Raw genomic sequence first — 16,671 nt, 5'->3', positions numbered from 1 at the left:
TCGCCTTTAACTGAAACAATAGTGTAATATCACAACATAGAAACACACACTATAAGTTTGTACAACAAATAAACTAAAAGTTGTTCGGTGTGAGCCAAGGCTCCGTGTTGAAGGCCGTACTTTAACCTATAATGGTTTACTTTTTAAATTGTTATTTGGATGGAGAGTTGTCTCATTGGCACTCACACCACATCTTCCTATATCTATCTAAAACAGAATTTTTGTGCTGTTTTTCAAAAGACCTCAGAAACAAAAATCTTGGAAAAATGGCAGATAACTCAGGTTAGATAATGGTTTTAGTGTAAGCACAATCATTAAAGATTTTTTTATGTATGTCTTTAAGAATAAATAAATAGGAAGTTATACAAGTAACTCAACAATGGGAACAGGAAACAAGAGCAATGTTTCTATATAAATACACATCATTAAGAATTAATAATTGTCAAAGGACAAGGTACGATAAGGCCTGTTTTTGGCCCACTATTTTCTCATTTTCTAAATTTTGTTTTGGAAAGCTACTTAACACTTAAAATGTTCCCTTAGATTTGAAGTTTGTTTGGATGAACTTCAAAACCATTTATTTCAGAAAATGGGTGGGCTTAGGGGGTAAAAGGGCATCAAAAACACCATCAAAAGGAAAAATAACGGTTTTTGGCCATTGCTTCACAAAATTTAATACCTTGCGCCTACGTGACCCAGAAAAAATATGGCTATTTAGACAGCAAAAACAGTTTTCATGACATTGGAATAAAAAAAGATCCTGGGTCACGTTGGCGCAGGCACTAAAAAATAAAAAATTGTTGTAAAATCACCTGTAAAATGAATAATAATTACAATATTTAAATAATAACAAGAAAGTTAACCCCCCTCAACTCACCCAGTAACAAAAACAGACCTTATCCTTTTTAAGAAATTTTGTACTAATATTGCTATCTTCTGTAATTTCCACTTGTATTGGTTTGGGAAATGTGCCAGTTCTTATGGTAACACCAACACATTCTTTTTTTTTTTACAGTAACTGAAACTACAAGTGTTATAAGTAGTCCTGAACCAGAAAGTTTAAGTTCAACACTTGCCATTTCAACAGAAAGTTCAACCCTATCTCCTGAACCAGAAACTTTAAGTTCAACTCTTACTCCTGAACAAGAAGATTTAAGTACAACAACTGACATTTCAAGTTCAACTGAACCAGAAAGTTTAAGTTCAACATTTGCCATTTCAACAGAAAGTTCAACTCTTACTCCTGAACAAGAAGATATAAGTACAACAACTGACATTTCAAGTTCAACTCAACCAGAAAGTTTAAGTTCAATATTTGCCATTTCAACAGAAAGTTCAACTCTTACTCCTGAACAAGAAGATATAAGTACAACAACTGACATTTCAAGTTCAACTGAACCAGAAAGTTTAAGTTCAATATTTGCCATTTCAACAGAAAGTTCAACTCTTTCTACTGAACTAGAAAGTTTAAACTCAACAATTGCCATTTCAACTATAAGTTCAACAACTGTCATTTCATCTGTAAGTTCGACTCTTACCACTGAACCAGAAGGTTTAGGTTCAACAACTGAAATTTCAACAGAAAGTTCAACTCTTTCCACTGAACTAGAAAGTTTAAGTTCAACAATTGCCATTTCATCTGTAATTTCAACTCTTACTCTTGATCAAGAAGATTTAAGTACAACAACTGACATTTCAATTTCAACTGAACCAGAAAGTTTAAGTTCAACATTTGCCATTTCAACAGAAAGTTCAACACTTTATACTGAACCAGAGAGTTTAAGTTCAACAATTACCATTTCAACAGAAAGTTCAACTCTTACCACTGAACCAGAAAGTTTAAGTTCAACCATTTCATCTGTAAGTTCAACTCTTACTACTGAACCAGAAAGTTTAAGTTCAACAACTGAAATTTCAACAGAAAGTTTAACTCTTACTCCTGAACCAGATCGTTTAAGTTCAACAGAAGTTTCAATAGAAAGTTCAACTTCTGAACTGAAAAGTTTATATTCATCAACTGACATTTCAACAGGAAGTTCTACAATGATAATTGGTAGTCAATCAAAGGAAAATAAAAACATTACATGGGTATGGATAGTGGTAACAGTGTTGTGCTTTATAGTAGTGGTCATTTTAATTATTGTCCTTATTAAATGCAGACAAGGTTTCAGAAAAAGGAAATGGCAAAGAAATTCATTTAGTCAACATTCATTTAGCAATGCTAATATTATCAGACAGTTAAGTGATGGATCAGTCCATGCTGAAAATCCCTTATCATTACATGTACTAGAAATACAGAGGCCATCTCAGGAAAATCAGGACCTGAGATCAAGTGGTATATCAGATCCAAGATATGCCAGCATCAAAGATAATGTAAATCCTATTAGTCATGATGGATATATGGTACCGGTTTCAAAAGAGAATCGAAATCAGCCAGAAAGTAGCCATGTAAATGATAAAAATAAAGTTAAAAAGAATGAAATTAATAGGAATGCAATCCCAAACTGTGAGAGATGTAATACAGTTGATAGACACTATTATTCAACTGTTGCTTTTGAAGGATCAGACAGAAAAAATATGGGACACGTCACAGGAACAGTGATGGACAAAAAATATGTTTGTCCTGGTTGTATTATTAATGGAGATGCCACTTTTAATGATTCTGCAAGAACTTATGTATCTTTATTTGACTCACAAACTCAGAGGAAAAATATAGATGAAGACCAATCAAGAGACAATGAAAGTACTGTCATAAATGGTGTTTGCCCTGGCAGTTTTATTAATGGAGATAAAAGTTTGAATGATTCTACAAGAACTTATTTATCTTTAGTTGACTCACAAACTCAGAGGAAAAATATAGATGAAGACCAATCAAGAGACAATGAAAGTACTGTCATAAATGGTGTTTGCCCTGGCAGTTTTATTAATGGAGATAAAAGTTTGAATGATTCTACAAGAACTTATTTATCTTTAGTTGACTCACAAACTCAGAGGAAAAATATAGATGAAGACCAATCAAGAGACAATGAAAGTACTGTCATAAATGGTGTTTGCCCTGGCAGTTTTATTAATGGAGATAAAAGTTTGAATGATTCTACAAGAACTTATTTATCTTTAGTTGACTCACAAACTCAGAGGAAAAATATAGATGAAGACCAATCAAGAGACAATGAAAGTACTGTCATAAATGGTGTTTGCCCTGGCAGTTTTATTAATGGAGATAACAATGATTTTATACAAAGTCCAAACAATTTTAAAACAAAAACAAGGGGTGAAGAAGATTCAATCAACAAATCAAGTGATTTTCAAACAAGTTCAAACAATTTTAAAACAAGAACAAGGGGTGTAGAAGATTCAATCGTCAAATCAAGTGATTTTCTATCTTCAAGATCAAACACTTTCAAAAACAAAAGAAATAATTTGAGAGATTCAGTCAAATCAACTTTATCCTATCAAGAAGAAATTGATATTCCAAATGAAATGCCAGAAATGACAACAGAACTATGAATCATTCATTTTCCGCATTGTGGCAGTATCATTTACATATATAGATAATATAGTACTACTAGTATATTATATTATAATATTTTATAACTTAGAAGATAAAACTCCTCATATGTTGCATTAAAGATATAATTGAGTAACTTGTAATGTTACAGTAATCCAAGTTGAACAAATAGCAAATGAAAATCTGGAAAAAGTTTCCATGAACATGGATTTCTCTTTTGTCAATATTTATGAGCTGATTATCCTCTTATATACTGGTACAAGGTGACACTTTTACCTCTTCAAGCTTAAAAGGTCATATGAGCTTCTGTCAACCCTTCAATTCCCTTAGCAGTCCATTCAATCAAGATTAAGGATGTAAACTTTTTCAAAGATCTTCTCCTCAATGCAACCATTACACCAAAACTTGGGCTGAACTATCCTTAGGGGGTCCGCTCGACAGTCGGACAGTTCTATAGTCTGACAGTTCAATGGTCCGATGGTTTGATAGACAGTTTTATAGTCTGACGGTCCGATAGTCCGACATATACAACCAGATATGATATTGACTAATCACAGGCACAAAACGGTCTACTTCCTTTTGAGAAGCGACAGACCTAACTTTTCTGAAACTGAATCCCTATTAGTGTCACAGATAATCCACACCAAACCGATTCCGCATTTGGTTGGTTTTGAACTTCATGCTAATATATCAAAATGCATGCAATATCTTTTCTATAACAATATAGTTTCTTTTTTTTCTAAATCATTGGAAGATTCTTATAAATTAAAGTTATCATGAAATCAAATAGACACATATGCAGCGGATACCCCTTTCTTTTATTTATTCTTTTTGATTAATTTTCATAATAAAAAGCAAAATCACAAAAAATACTGAATTCACTGGAAAATTAAATGGAAAATCCCTAATCACATGGCAAAATCAAACGACAAAACACATCAAAAACGAATGGGCAACAACTGTCATATTCCTGACTTGGTATAGGCATTTTCAAATGTTACTAAAATGAAAATAGAATATTTTTTCATATTTCAACCTATATTTAAAGCCTTTTAAACTACTTTAGACTTTTGGACAGCAGTTCTAAAGCAGTTTAATAGCATTCACAGTTCTTACTTGATAGCTGTTCATTAGCATTCACAGTTTACCTATCAAGGCAATGCTTAATTTGCATATTGGCATTCATATAGCATTCCATGGCTGTTTTTGGCAGTTTATTTAGCCTTCATAGTTATTTAGCAGTTATTGTTGACAAAAGATTTAAATGAGATATCCCAAAACTGATGTCATATTTGAATATTCATGAGAACTGCTACTCTCACAAACATTGCTATACTTTTCAGAAGCACATAGGGATTGATGGACACGCAAAAAATATAAGTCTAAATTGAAAACAAATTTGAAACATGATTGCATTGGATAAAAACCACAATTTTTAAACGACTTTATGTGTGCATGCAAAACAAATTTCTTGACAGGGGTCTAAATACAGCACAAACAGCATTTTCCAAAAGACCAAAAAAGTGAAAAAGCTTATTTCAACAAAATGCATTTGACTAGCAGGTTGAACAAGGCATGTTCTTAAACCCTGTCTGCCATTTGGAATTTCCAAATAAACAGCTCACTGGATGTAATAAAATGGATCTTAATTATCAATTTAATCAAACAGAAAACAGAAAACAATAACCTTGCGGAAAAAATGGTATACATATACGCACATCTGGCGTATTAAATTATAAGCCTTTGATACCTATATATATAATCTTACTTCTTACCCTCAAATATATAGGCTGTCTTTGCAGTATGGGCTTTGCTCATTATTGAAGGCCATACAGTGACCTATAGTTGTTAACTTCTGTGTCATTTTAGTCTCTTGTGGAGATCGAGTTGTCTCATTGGCAATCATACTACATCTTCTTTTTAAAATGATTGAATTGTTTTACATTTGTAATTTCAAGGCCTTTTGTAGCTGACTATGCGATATGGGGTTTGCTCATTATTGAAGACTGTACTGTAACCTATGATTGCTAATTTTAGTGTCATTTGGTGTTTTGGAGAGTTGAGTCTAAATGGAAATCATACCACCTCTTATTTTCATCAACAACTCAGACAGCTTGAAGGACATCAGATCTTAATAATTAGATATAGGAAGATGTGGTGTGAGTGCCAATGAGACAACTCTCCATCCATGTATTCGTCTTCTTTTAACTACATTTAACCTTTAACTCCTAAAAGAAAAACACAACACAAACTTATTTTGTTGACTAGCTCAGAAATGCATATTGTGAGCTGCCGATTTAATAAGACAAATTATCAATATAAACATGCACTATATATATATGCAATATGAATTCAGTAACTTGTACCGGTACTAGAGAAATAATCTCATGTCAACCTTATGCATTTGAATAACTATACAAACTAAATTTTGCTATTTTTGGTTATTATCTAGAATATTATTATAGATAGAGATAAACTGTAAACAGCAATAATGTTCAGCAAAGTAAGATTAACAAATAAGTCAAAATGACCGAAATGGTCAATTGACCCCCTAAGGAGTTATTGTCCTTTACAGTAAATTTTTAACAATTTTCCACTGAAACTACAAGTTCATTATAGATAGAGATAATTGTAAGCAGCAAGAATGTTAAGTAAATTAAGTAAGATGTACAAACACATCACCATCATCAAAACGCAATTTTGTGATGAATCCGTCTGCGTCCTTTATTTAATATTCACATAGACCAAAGTATGCCATCTTGGTTGGTTTGCCGGGTCACCAGACACATTTTTTAAACTAGATACCCCAATGATGATTTCGGCAAAGTTTGGGTTAATTTGGCCCAGTAGTTTCAGAGGAGAAGATTTTTGTAAAAGTTAACGACGATGGAAGACGGATAACGGACAACGCCGGACGATGATGGACGCCAAGTGATGGGAAAAGCTAACTTGGCCCTTTGGGCCAGGTAAGTTTATAAAAAAGGAGAACTAATCAAAACAAAATACATGATCATGTAAAAATATATAATTTAGAGTATATAAAAAGAAATTCGACACTCTGGGCAGAAAGTGAAGGTTTTCAAAATATTTTCAACCATAATTCTATGAAACACCAGCAAATTTTAATTATAATGCTACTAAATACCTAAATAACAACTAATCGCTTCCACTATATTGAAAAAATTATTTGTAACTACATTTTTGCCACTGTAGTTTTTTCTTTCTACTGTAGTACTGTAGTATACTATAATCTGATAATATGTGTATGAGACAGTAGTATAATAAAATGGTTTTGAATGAATAATGATTAGAAACTGTTAATGCAGTTATTGATATAATACGTGTTTAAGGGCATTTATTAGACTATAGCTCAGACTATAGGTACTGTTTTATTATGCACTTTTAATGGGAAAATTATTGCAAGATGTGAATTATGTAGGTAGTAGTAAGGTTGTAAAAGATCAAAATCTGGAATGAATAGAAATTGGTAACAAATTATTGTAATAAGGATGTGTGAATAGGACTCATCAGTAGGTGTTTCACACATCAATATCATTAACAACAAAAAATTAAAACTCAATTGGTTGAAATCCAGTGAATGAGAGTCTGGTGACTGTGCAAATAAAAAATATAAAAATTTGATCTCGAACTTTGAAAAGATAGTACTGCCTATACCCCCAAGGCTAGGTTGACTAAGTCTAAAATGTAGAAAAGTCTAAATAGTGAAAAATTGTTTTAGAGATAATTTTGAATATGTGATAAACATAAATTTTATTTATGAAATAAATAACAAAATATTTTAATGGAAAAATCAATTTAATGTGTCAGTTTGGCCTTGTGAGTTTCGTCCCTTTAGTACATCTTTTCAATTTACATTTGAATACTTTTATAGATTAGACATGTATTCATGGCTCATTCATTTCAATTTTTAGTTTAACCAAAACGTGTGTTTTTTTACATAAAATATGGTTGAATAGTGGATTGTAGCTGTACTTGTGAATGATTTAATAAGAGTTTATGTGAAACAAAATTAATGATTTATATGATTAGAAGAATTAATATTTTCTTTGAAGGAATAATACTGATAACTGATCAAAAGATAATAGACTCTATAAATATGATAAAGTTTCTGATTTTGTATGGTGATATATATATAGTTTGTAATGTTTGATATAATAAGTATGATTTGTTCCTAGTACAATGTATTTCTAAGTATTAATTGATAGGATTGCTGTAAGTTTTAGATTGTTGGTAGTTGTTTTTTTTTTATATAAAATAAGCACAATTTTTTATACACGGATTTAATAATGACCATTCTTCTTTATTTCATTTAAAGGCATAGTTTTATCTAAACTGATTTTTATTGATTTAAACAATTTCTGAAAGATGCAAGTTACTTTAATTTTGGCATGGTTAACTATCATTTTTTTAGGGGAAGTGGTTATCGTTTTTATTAATGCTGACATGATGGAAAAAATAGAGATAAAATTTCAAAGAAGTTCTGTAGAAACTGAAGCTTGATGGTACAAACTGTATATGATTTAATGTGTAATTAGTGAGGTCAATGTGGGAGTTTGATAGTGGACTTGAATTTGTGTTGGTATGCATTCAGGGAAATTTATTTCCTTGGTTTTTCTTTCTCCAATATATGGATTGAATTATTTTTCAATCTGCAAAATTGTTTACAATTAAAATCTGAATATGTTGAATGATTTTAAACAAATGAAAGCAATTGGTGTTTGCTTTAAAGCAACAATAAAAAGATATTGTGAGAAATAATTTGATAAAATTATATTAAATTAATAAGAGAAAAGATGCTAGTTTGTTAACTTACAAATAAAGGGACGAATTAAAAAAAAAGGTATAAAATAAACATATGTACAGTATTTAAACATGTGTAATAAAATGACAAACATATCTTATATTATGCATAAAAAAACAAAATGTAATATGTCTATTGTAAAATCTAAAGCTATAATAGAAAATTTAGTAATATTTGAATATGATATGTTGAGGCTATATTGAAAAAAAAACCAGTATAAATAAAAAATATTTATCTTGTATATCCAAACAATAACTGAAATAGCAAATCTTTTCGAGTTGCTAGTAAACACACCACTTTTAATTGGCAGAGAAAACTAGTGTATCTTTTTGGTTAAGGTTCAATAGTGTAAAGAAAAGAAGTTCAAGCCTCAAAAGCCAACTTTCAGGAAATCCATTTTTAAATAAATAACCCGAAGACTGAAAATAAAAATCCTCTTTTTGTCAAGTAAACAAATATCAATGCCTAGTTAAGCAGCTATAAACATTGGAAAACTTTGAATTCATACTAATTAAAATGATTTATCCTTTCACTGCCAGTACACTTTTTTTTCTTTTTCTTTTTCAAGATTTTCTAATCAAAAGCTTACTAGGGAGTTGTTTAGAAAAACAACAAATTTGGTAATTTATCATGTCAAATCTACAATTTGAATTTAAACTGAAAATTATCACAACTTTTTTCTTCGTTTATTAAAATCAAATTTTTAAAGTATACATGAGGTTCATAATTCAAAACTGTTCGAAAAAAAAATAAGGATTTCCATTTTCAATTTTAACTTCTTCATAACAAATTTGGTAGCATGAGTAATTATTTTATTTCAAAGATATCATGATTTTTCAAGACCACAAATAAAAATTAACAAACTGATAGGATTGCAAATTCTATTCTTATGAACTCATTAACTAAGAACTGATTATTCTACCCCATCCTCTGACAGTTTAACTTAACCAGATTCCCAACTCACAATATAATTTTCCATGTTCAGTTGACCATCAAATTGGGATCAAAACTTTAATTTGGCATTAAAATTAGAAAGATATCATGGGGAGCATGGGTACTAAGTTTCAAGTTGAATGGACTTCGACTTCATCAAAAACTACCTTGACCAAACCTTTAACCTGAACTTTGCGCTTTCATTTTCTATGTTCAGTGGACCAAGAAATTGAGATAAAAACTTTAATTTGGCTTTAAATTTGAAAGATTATATCATAGAGAACATGTGTACTAAGTTTCAAGTTGATTGGACTTCAACTTCATCAAAAACTACCTTGACCAAAAACTTTCTTAAGCGGGACAGACAGACAAACAGATGCACAGACCAGAAAACATAATGCCCCTTTTCTATCGTAAGTGGGGCAAACTTATATCAGCCTCCCTATAGATCTTAATTAACCTTGGCTGTCAAAAAGTTATAGTAAGATAAGTTATCATTTAAAGATGCATAAACTAAAATTATGCACCTTAATAATTGACTTAAAAAAATTTGGCCCTCAATTATAACAATACTAGTACTTGAGGATGTGCTGTAGTAAATTAAAAACTATCTACATGTTTCTGTTTCTAGTGCATCTTCATCAGGATATAAACCATAGGCAAGTACAAAATGGTGAAGTGATAATTTGCACGTCACAATATCAACAAGGGGAGTAATTACAAATAGAAAATGAGAGTTGTTATGACATCAAACTTTGAAAAGAATGTTAAATAGAATTTGTTGAATATTGTTTAATCAAATTTTGCAGAGGTACATGCTTCCAATTGGCTTCCCTCAGAGTTACGTACTTCTAATTGGGACCTCTCTGTCAGGGGTACTACTTCTAATTAGCTTTTGCAGACAGAGGTATATATGTACTGCTTCCAATCAGCTTCGCAACAAGACAGAGGGTGTGCTCCCAATTAGCTTCACTAAGAGGTACGTACTTCCAATTGGCTTCGCTCAGACAACCATACTACTTCCTGTGATGTAATGGTATGGATTTGCAAGTCTGTACTATATCTATTGTTGAAATGGTACATAATTGCAATTAATTGTCGTCCAAATTTGCAAAAACATATTTTATTTTAACATTCTTGATCCAGTTTACTTTCATACCTACTTTAAAATAATATGGAAATTTTCATATCAAACTACTACTTATGCAGTCAGGATTCTAATTTCTACTATGTCAAAATTATCTCCCCTTTATAGCCCCTTATTTTTTCAATCATAAAATGAAAGCCATTTTACTGACTTTTTTCTGAAACAAAATCAGATAACCTTTGCATTAGTTGATTACTGTATACCCCTACTTTTTTATATTCAATTCTTTGGATCAAAGAAATAATTGTTATCCCATTTACAGAGGACATGGGGCATTGACCAGGATATATCAACTGTTCTGCAAAGTTTATAAATTGATAAATCATGTTTGATTTGGGTCTATTTAAAGACTTGAAGCTGATGATTTGATAACTCTCTTTTATATAAGTTTGTCACCCATGTATGAGCAAATAAAAATTATATGAAATATGAAAAGACTGAAATTAAGATTTTATCATAGCTGTTGTGGTTTTTTTTTTTTGTGTTTTATGTGAACAGTGTACAGAAAGTTCAATTTTACATTACTAAGAAAATTTAAAGCCTCTTAATTTTTATCCAATTTTAATATTTTATAGAGATTTTGGCAACATAATGCAATAAAAAATACACAAATGTCACTAAATTAGCAATAATATACCCCCTTTTTTATATATGCCTTAATACATAAAAAGAGAAATGTCTAAAGACCAGGCTATATTATTTTACATTCCCTGAAAGTAAGGACATTGTTTCGTCAATATTCTCCTATTTTTTGGACTTGTAAAAAATTCAGCCAAAGATGCTTGCATGAAAAGTTTAATGGGTGCTTTGTAAAACAGTTTCAGTACTCTTAGGTACTGCTCAAATTACAGAAGAGAATGTCTAAGTTATATTGGTAAACTGTGCACTAAAGAAAGTATGAGGCATTGAACAGGTGCATTACCTCCCCTTGACCCTGTTGATCTTATGATCCATTAAAACTGAGTCGGAGTACCTGTAGCAATATAGACTTGATATTTAGTCAAGAAATGGCTGTGACTGGTAGTAAATAAGGATTTCTTACATATTGCAACGTGTAATCTCTTGAATGTATCATTATACCAATTTTGACAATAATATTTTTGATTTCCAAATAAAACCATTGCTATACTAAAAATATTTACAATACTTTTGTTATTTTTAGATTCTCCATTCTTAACAAATGTAAATGTTAACTTAATAAGAACCTTTTTATCTGTTGAGCCACAAGTTAAAAAAATATCCATAGCATTTAATGGTAGAGAGAAAAAGAAAGTTGTGTGAATATTCAAAACACAATAAACTAACCTTAATTAAAACTTCCACTCTTGTTGAAAATGGAGAATCTTTACATTTATTATTTTTGAATTTATCAACTACATTCTTTCTCTTGTTTATGCAAGATTTGTATGAAAGTGGAAACTTCCATAGAGTTAGAAAGCCCCCAAAGGGAAATATGGTCACTCTTGGTCTTCTACAGACTGGCAGTAAAATTCTTGCAAATGTAAGGCCTCCGTTTGGTAGTGCAGGATATACAAATCAGCAGTCATGTCCAGTGTCAGAATGGGGATTTTAAATCTGATGTCTTGTGAAGAGAGAGTGCTCAGCTGTCAACATGTTAAGAACATTCACATAATCTTTAAGGAGTAATTAATCACATAATTATATCCTTCAGCCACGGTAATTGTTATCTGAAAAAGAAATACACTTTTCAATTTTTCTGTCATATTTTAAGAAACTGAAATAGGCAAAAAATAGCAAACTGGGAATAACATGCATGCATTTAAAGCAGAGAAACTTTTGAAAACAGTAATTTTTCCCTTCCTAAAACTTGACAGATCATTCCAGAAAATCTTAAATTGTAAAGATTATAAAAATCACATGGGAATTTACATGATCTTAGATAGAAAATTTTGTAAACCTATAAAATAATTCTTTCATTACCTTTAAAAGTATACCCTAATAGCCAACATCAATCTGTAAGTACAAGCTGTAATGCTAACCTGAAAAATAAAACACTTATTCATTCAAAATAGTAAAAAGGAATCACTGTTGGTATACTTATGTACATTTTATAGAAATAGATATAAACATTTTAAGGTAAAAGAAGATGCAGAGAAAACATCAATGTGACAACATCCCAACAACACTAACAAATACAACATACTTTCCATCCTCATAAACCTCAAAGAGTGAGAATCCCTCTCAGCCTTGACAGCTTAGGGGGAGATTTTGCGTTAATGACATTTTGAAGTTAAATATATGACTAGTACACTATAAACTTATCTACAAAACACCAATAAAACTGACAAAGATCTCTATCTTGTTGTAGTTGACATTTTCAATTACCAGTACTAATAAATTAAACATTAAAACAACTGACCAAAAGTTTTCAAGCCCAGTGATAGCTGATTGTTTGTTTCTTTTTATTGACGGTATGATAAAATTTGTTTAAATAAAGGAATTATATACGTACTTGTATTTAAGGTATATTATACCACAAGTCTTACTCCCTTTCATGAAAACATTGGCACTGTTTTATCCTAAAAAGGAATTAAAATTGACACAAATTACATATTTTACAAATTTAATTTGTTAAATTGCCAGCCTAAATTTTTATTAATCTATTTTGTATTCTGATTGCGTAATAGTGAGTTATCTCCCACTGAAAGAGACATTCTTGCAGTTTATTGCACTTGAAGTAAAAATTCTATCAGGATTTACTTTTCATGGTATTAAATTTTATTTGTGTACTGGAAATACATTAAGCAAACTGATAAATATCTTTTTTGTGTGTTGTAAATGTGCAAAATAACAAAAATGTGTGTTGCCTTATAGATAACCCTTATTATAAGACTTTATCACATTTTTCCTGATAATGTACAGAATATACTTGCATTATTTCTTTCATGACAAAGCCTCAGACTTGGTTGAAGATCAATGTAATAATTAAACTTCATTCCAGCTGCTATCCTTGTTGCTTGATTGCTTACATGGCAAAGCTGTGGACTTGGTTGAAGATCTAAGAAAACATCTTCCATGGAGTTGTTACTCATCTGCCATCTGGACTGAAACTTGGGACTGGCCGTCTACTGGAAAAAAATCTAAAATTATAAATTAGGTTATATTTATAAGACTGCTGTTGGTCAATATAATAAATAAATAAACAGTTAGTTTTCTTGTTTGAATTGTATTACATTGTCATATCGGAGCCTTTTATAGCGGACTATGCGGTATAGGCTTTGCTCATTGTTGAAGGCAGTATGGTGACCTATAGTTGTTCAATGTCTGTGTCATTTTGGTCTCTTGTGGACAGTTGTCTCATTGGAACTCATACCACATCTTGTTTTTTATATATATTCCTTCAAGCTTCATAACCTGACATGTATCAAAGGAGCCATTTTCAGCATCTTATTTGGTGAACAATTGTAATTATGTTGGTACTTCATTTCATGGTTTAGCCAAAGCCTGCATACAAGTCTTCACAATGACATTAGTGTAATCAATTCAAAATTTTAGAATCTTTATAGTCAACAACAAAACACCATTTGACCTCTTACAACTTCAAGCCTGGTGCATGTTTTATCCCTGTAAACTTATTTTATGATTATCAAATTGTTTTAAATAGAACTTGTATTTAAGATATCTTATGCCACAAGTCTTACTCCCCTTCATGAAAACATTGGCACTGTTTTATAAATTACCTAAAAAGGAATTAAAATTGACACAAATTATATATTATACAAATTTGTTAAATTGCAGCCTAAACTTTTATTAATCTATTCTGTATTCAGATTGCATAATAGTGAGTTATCTCCCACTGAAAGAAACATTCTTGCAGTTTATTGTACTAGTCTCCCTTGAAGTAAAAATTCTATCAGGATTGAATTTTCATGGCATTAAATATTATTTGTGTAACAGAAAAACATCTAAACTGTAAATGTGCAAAATAACAAAAATGTGTGTTGCTTTATAGATAATTCTTATATACTTTCACGTTTTTCCTGATAATGTACAGAATTAATTGGCTTGAATATACTTGCATTATTTCATTCATGACAAAGCCTCAGACTTGTTTGAAGATCAATGTAATAATTAATCTTCATTCTAGCTGCTATCCTTGGTGCTTGATTGCTTTCATGGCAAAGCCTCGGACTTGGTTGAAGATCTAAGTAAACATCTTCCATGGAGTTGCTACTCATCTACCATCTCAACTGAAATATCTGTGTGAATGGCGTAGTTTTCTGCGTCTATGCTCTTTTTGCCTTTAATTAATTAACCATTTTAATTTTAACTTTTAATCAGTATTATGAAGACTGTTTAATGATAACATCATTAGGTCTGAAATTAATGTATGCAGATAATTATCAGAATGGGGTGGCTAACCAAAACAATCTGATGTATACATTTTGAACAAACATTCTAAAAAAAGTCATATTTTCCCAATCAAAATGGAAATAAATACATAAATATCCAAATTGTCAATATTAAGTCTATTTGTTGTAATAATTAACTCAGAAATTTAAATGTGATGCATGTTTTATTTCAATTTCTAAATTGGGAGGATCAGTCTATTTTAATTTGTAACAATTACAATAATTCTTTTTAAATTATATTTCATAAGAATAAATTTGAACATGAAATTAAGAACAATTTTGTAATAAAATTTCAAGTGGTCGTTCACAGGAAATACTGATTTTTTTTTACCTAAATTTACAAAAAAGAAGTTTTAAACACAATTGCAATGACCAAATACTTACATCCTCATTATCTGCCAACTGTATTGAAACCATATTCCTTCAGGTGTAGGACTGTACTTTCATCTGGACTCATCCATCTGTAATACAAACTTAAAACATCTTAAAATTTATGAGACAACTGTTAGTCAATTAAAAAAAAAAATACATACATACCTGCCCATCCAATCCTTGGACTGCCACCTAGAGGAAACTTGGACAAAAAGGCATACAAATATGAACACAATCTTATCTTAACATACCTTCTTTTCCAATCCTTGGACTGCAACCTAAAGGAAACTTGGACAAAAAGGCATACAAATATGAACACAATCTTATCTTAACATACCTTCACTTCCAATCCTTGGACTGCAACCTAAAGGAAACTTGGACAAAAAGGCATACAAATATGAACACAATCTTATCTTAACATACCTTCACTTCCAATCCTTGGACTGCAACCTAAAGGAAACTTGGACAAAAAGGCATACAAATATGAACACAATCTTATCTTAACATACCTTTACTTCCAATCCTTGGGCTGCCACCTAAAGGAAACTTGGACAAAAAGGCATACAAATATGAACACAATCTTATCTTAACATACCTTCACTTCCAACCCTTGGACTGCCACCTAGAGGAAACTTGGACAAAAAGGCATACAATCATGCACACATTCTTATATTAACATACCTTTACTTCCGATTCTTTGACGCCACCTAGAGGAAACTTGGACAAAAAGGCATACAAATATGAACACGATCTTATCTTAACATACCTTCACTTCCAATCCTAGGACTGCAACCTAAAGGAAACTTGGACAAAAAGGCATACAAATATGAACACAATCTTATCTTAACATACCTTCACTTCCAATCCTTGGACTGCCACCTAGAGGAAACTTGGGCAAAAAGGCATACAAATATGAACACAATCTTATCTTAAAATACCTTCACTTCCAATCCTTGGACTGCCACCTAGAGGAAACTTGGACAAAAAGGCATACAAATATGAACACAATCTTATCTTAACATACCTTCACTTCCAATCCGTGGACCGCCACCTAGAAGAAACTAGGACAAAAAGACATTTAAAACATGAACACAATCTTATCTTAACATACCTTTACTTCCAATCCTTGGACTGCAACCTAAAGGAAACTTGGACAAAGAGGCATACAAATATGAACACAATCTTATCTTAACATACCTTCACTTCCAATCCTTGGACTGCCACCTAAAGGAAACTTGGACAAAAAGCATACAAATATAAACACAATCTTATCTTAACATACCTTCACTTCCAATCCTTGGACTGCCACCTAGAGGAAACTTGAACAAAAAGGCATACAATCATGCACACATTCTTATCTTAACATACCTTTACTTCCGATTCTTTGACGCCACCTAGAGGAAACTTGGACAAAAAGGCATACAAATATGAACACAATCTTATCTTAACATACCTGCCCATCCAATTCTTGGACTGCCACCTAGAGGAAACTTGGACAAAAAGGCATACAAATATG

The 16,671-nt window shown here is 31.2% G+C and overlaps 1 protein-coding gene and 1 long non-coding RNA gene across 2 annotated transcripts in view; one reads left to right on the top strand and one right to left on the bottom strand.

The window, feature by feature from the left end:
* LOC134716719 (uncharacterized) overlaps window positions 1–3,507 on the top strand; it is a 41,935-nt gene extending 38,428 nt beyond the window's left edge. The window contains exon 9 of the mRNA XM_063579723.1: window positions 1,016–3,507. Within this exon, the coding sequence (XP_063435793.1) occupies window positions 1,016–3,507 (2,492 nt within the window). The remainder of the gene's footprint in view (window positions 1–1,015) is intronic.
* An 8,364-nt stretch (window positions 3,508–11,871) lies between these two features.
* Window positions 11,872–13,015, bottom strand: LOC134714059 (uncharacterized). The gene is made up of 3 exons (XR_010106479.1): window positions 12,884–13,015; window positions 12,352–12,410; window positions 11,872–12,098 (listed from the first exon to the last, which is right to left on the bottom strand). It is a non-coding gene; the product is annotated as an uncharacterized LOC134714059 (long non-coding RNA).
* Between the last annotated feature and the right edge of the window lie 3,656 nt (window positions 13,016–16,671).

Source organism: Mytilus trossulus, chromosome 4 (assembly GCF_036588685.1).
Source record: "Mytilus trossulus isolate FHL-02 chromosome 4, PNRI_Mtr1.1.1.hap1, whole genome shotgun sequence".
NCBI lineage: Eukaryota > Metazoa > Mollusca > Bivalvia > Mytilida > Mytilidae > Mytilus > Mytilus trossulus.
Note: the sequence above shows the minus strand (reverse complement) of the source record. Positions and strands in the feature narration are given on the sequence as shown.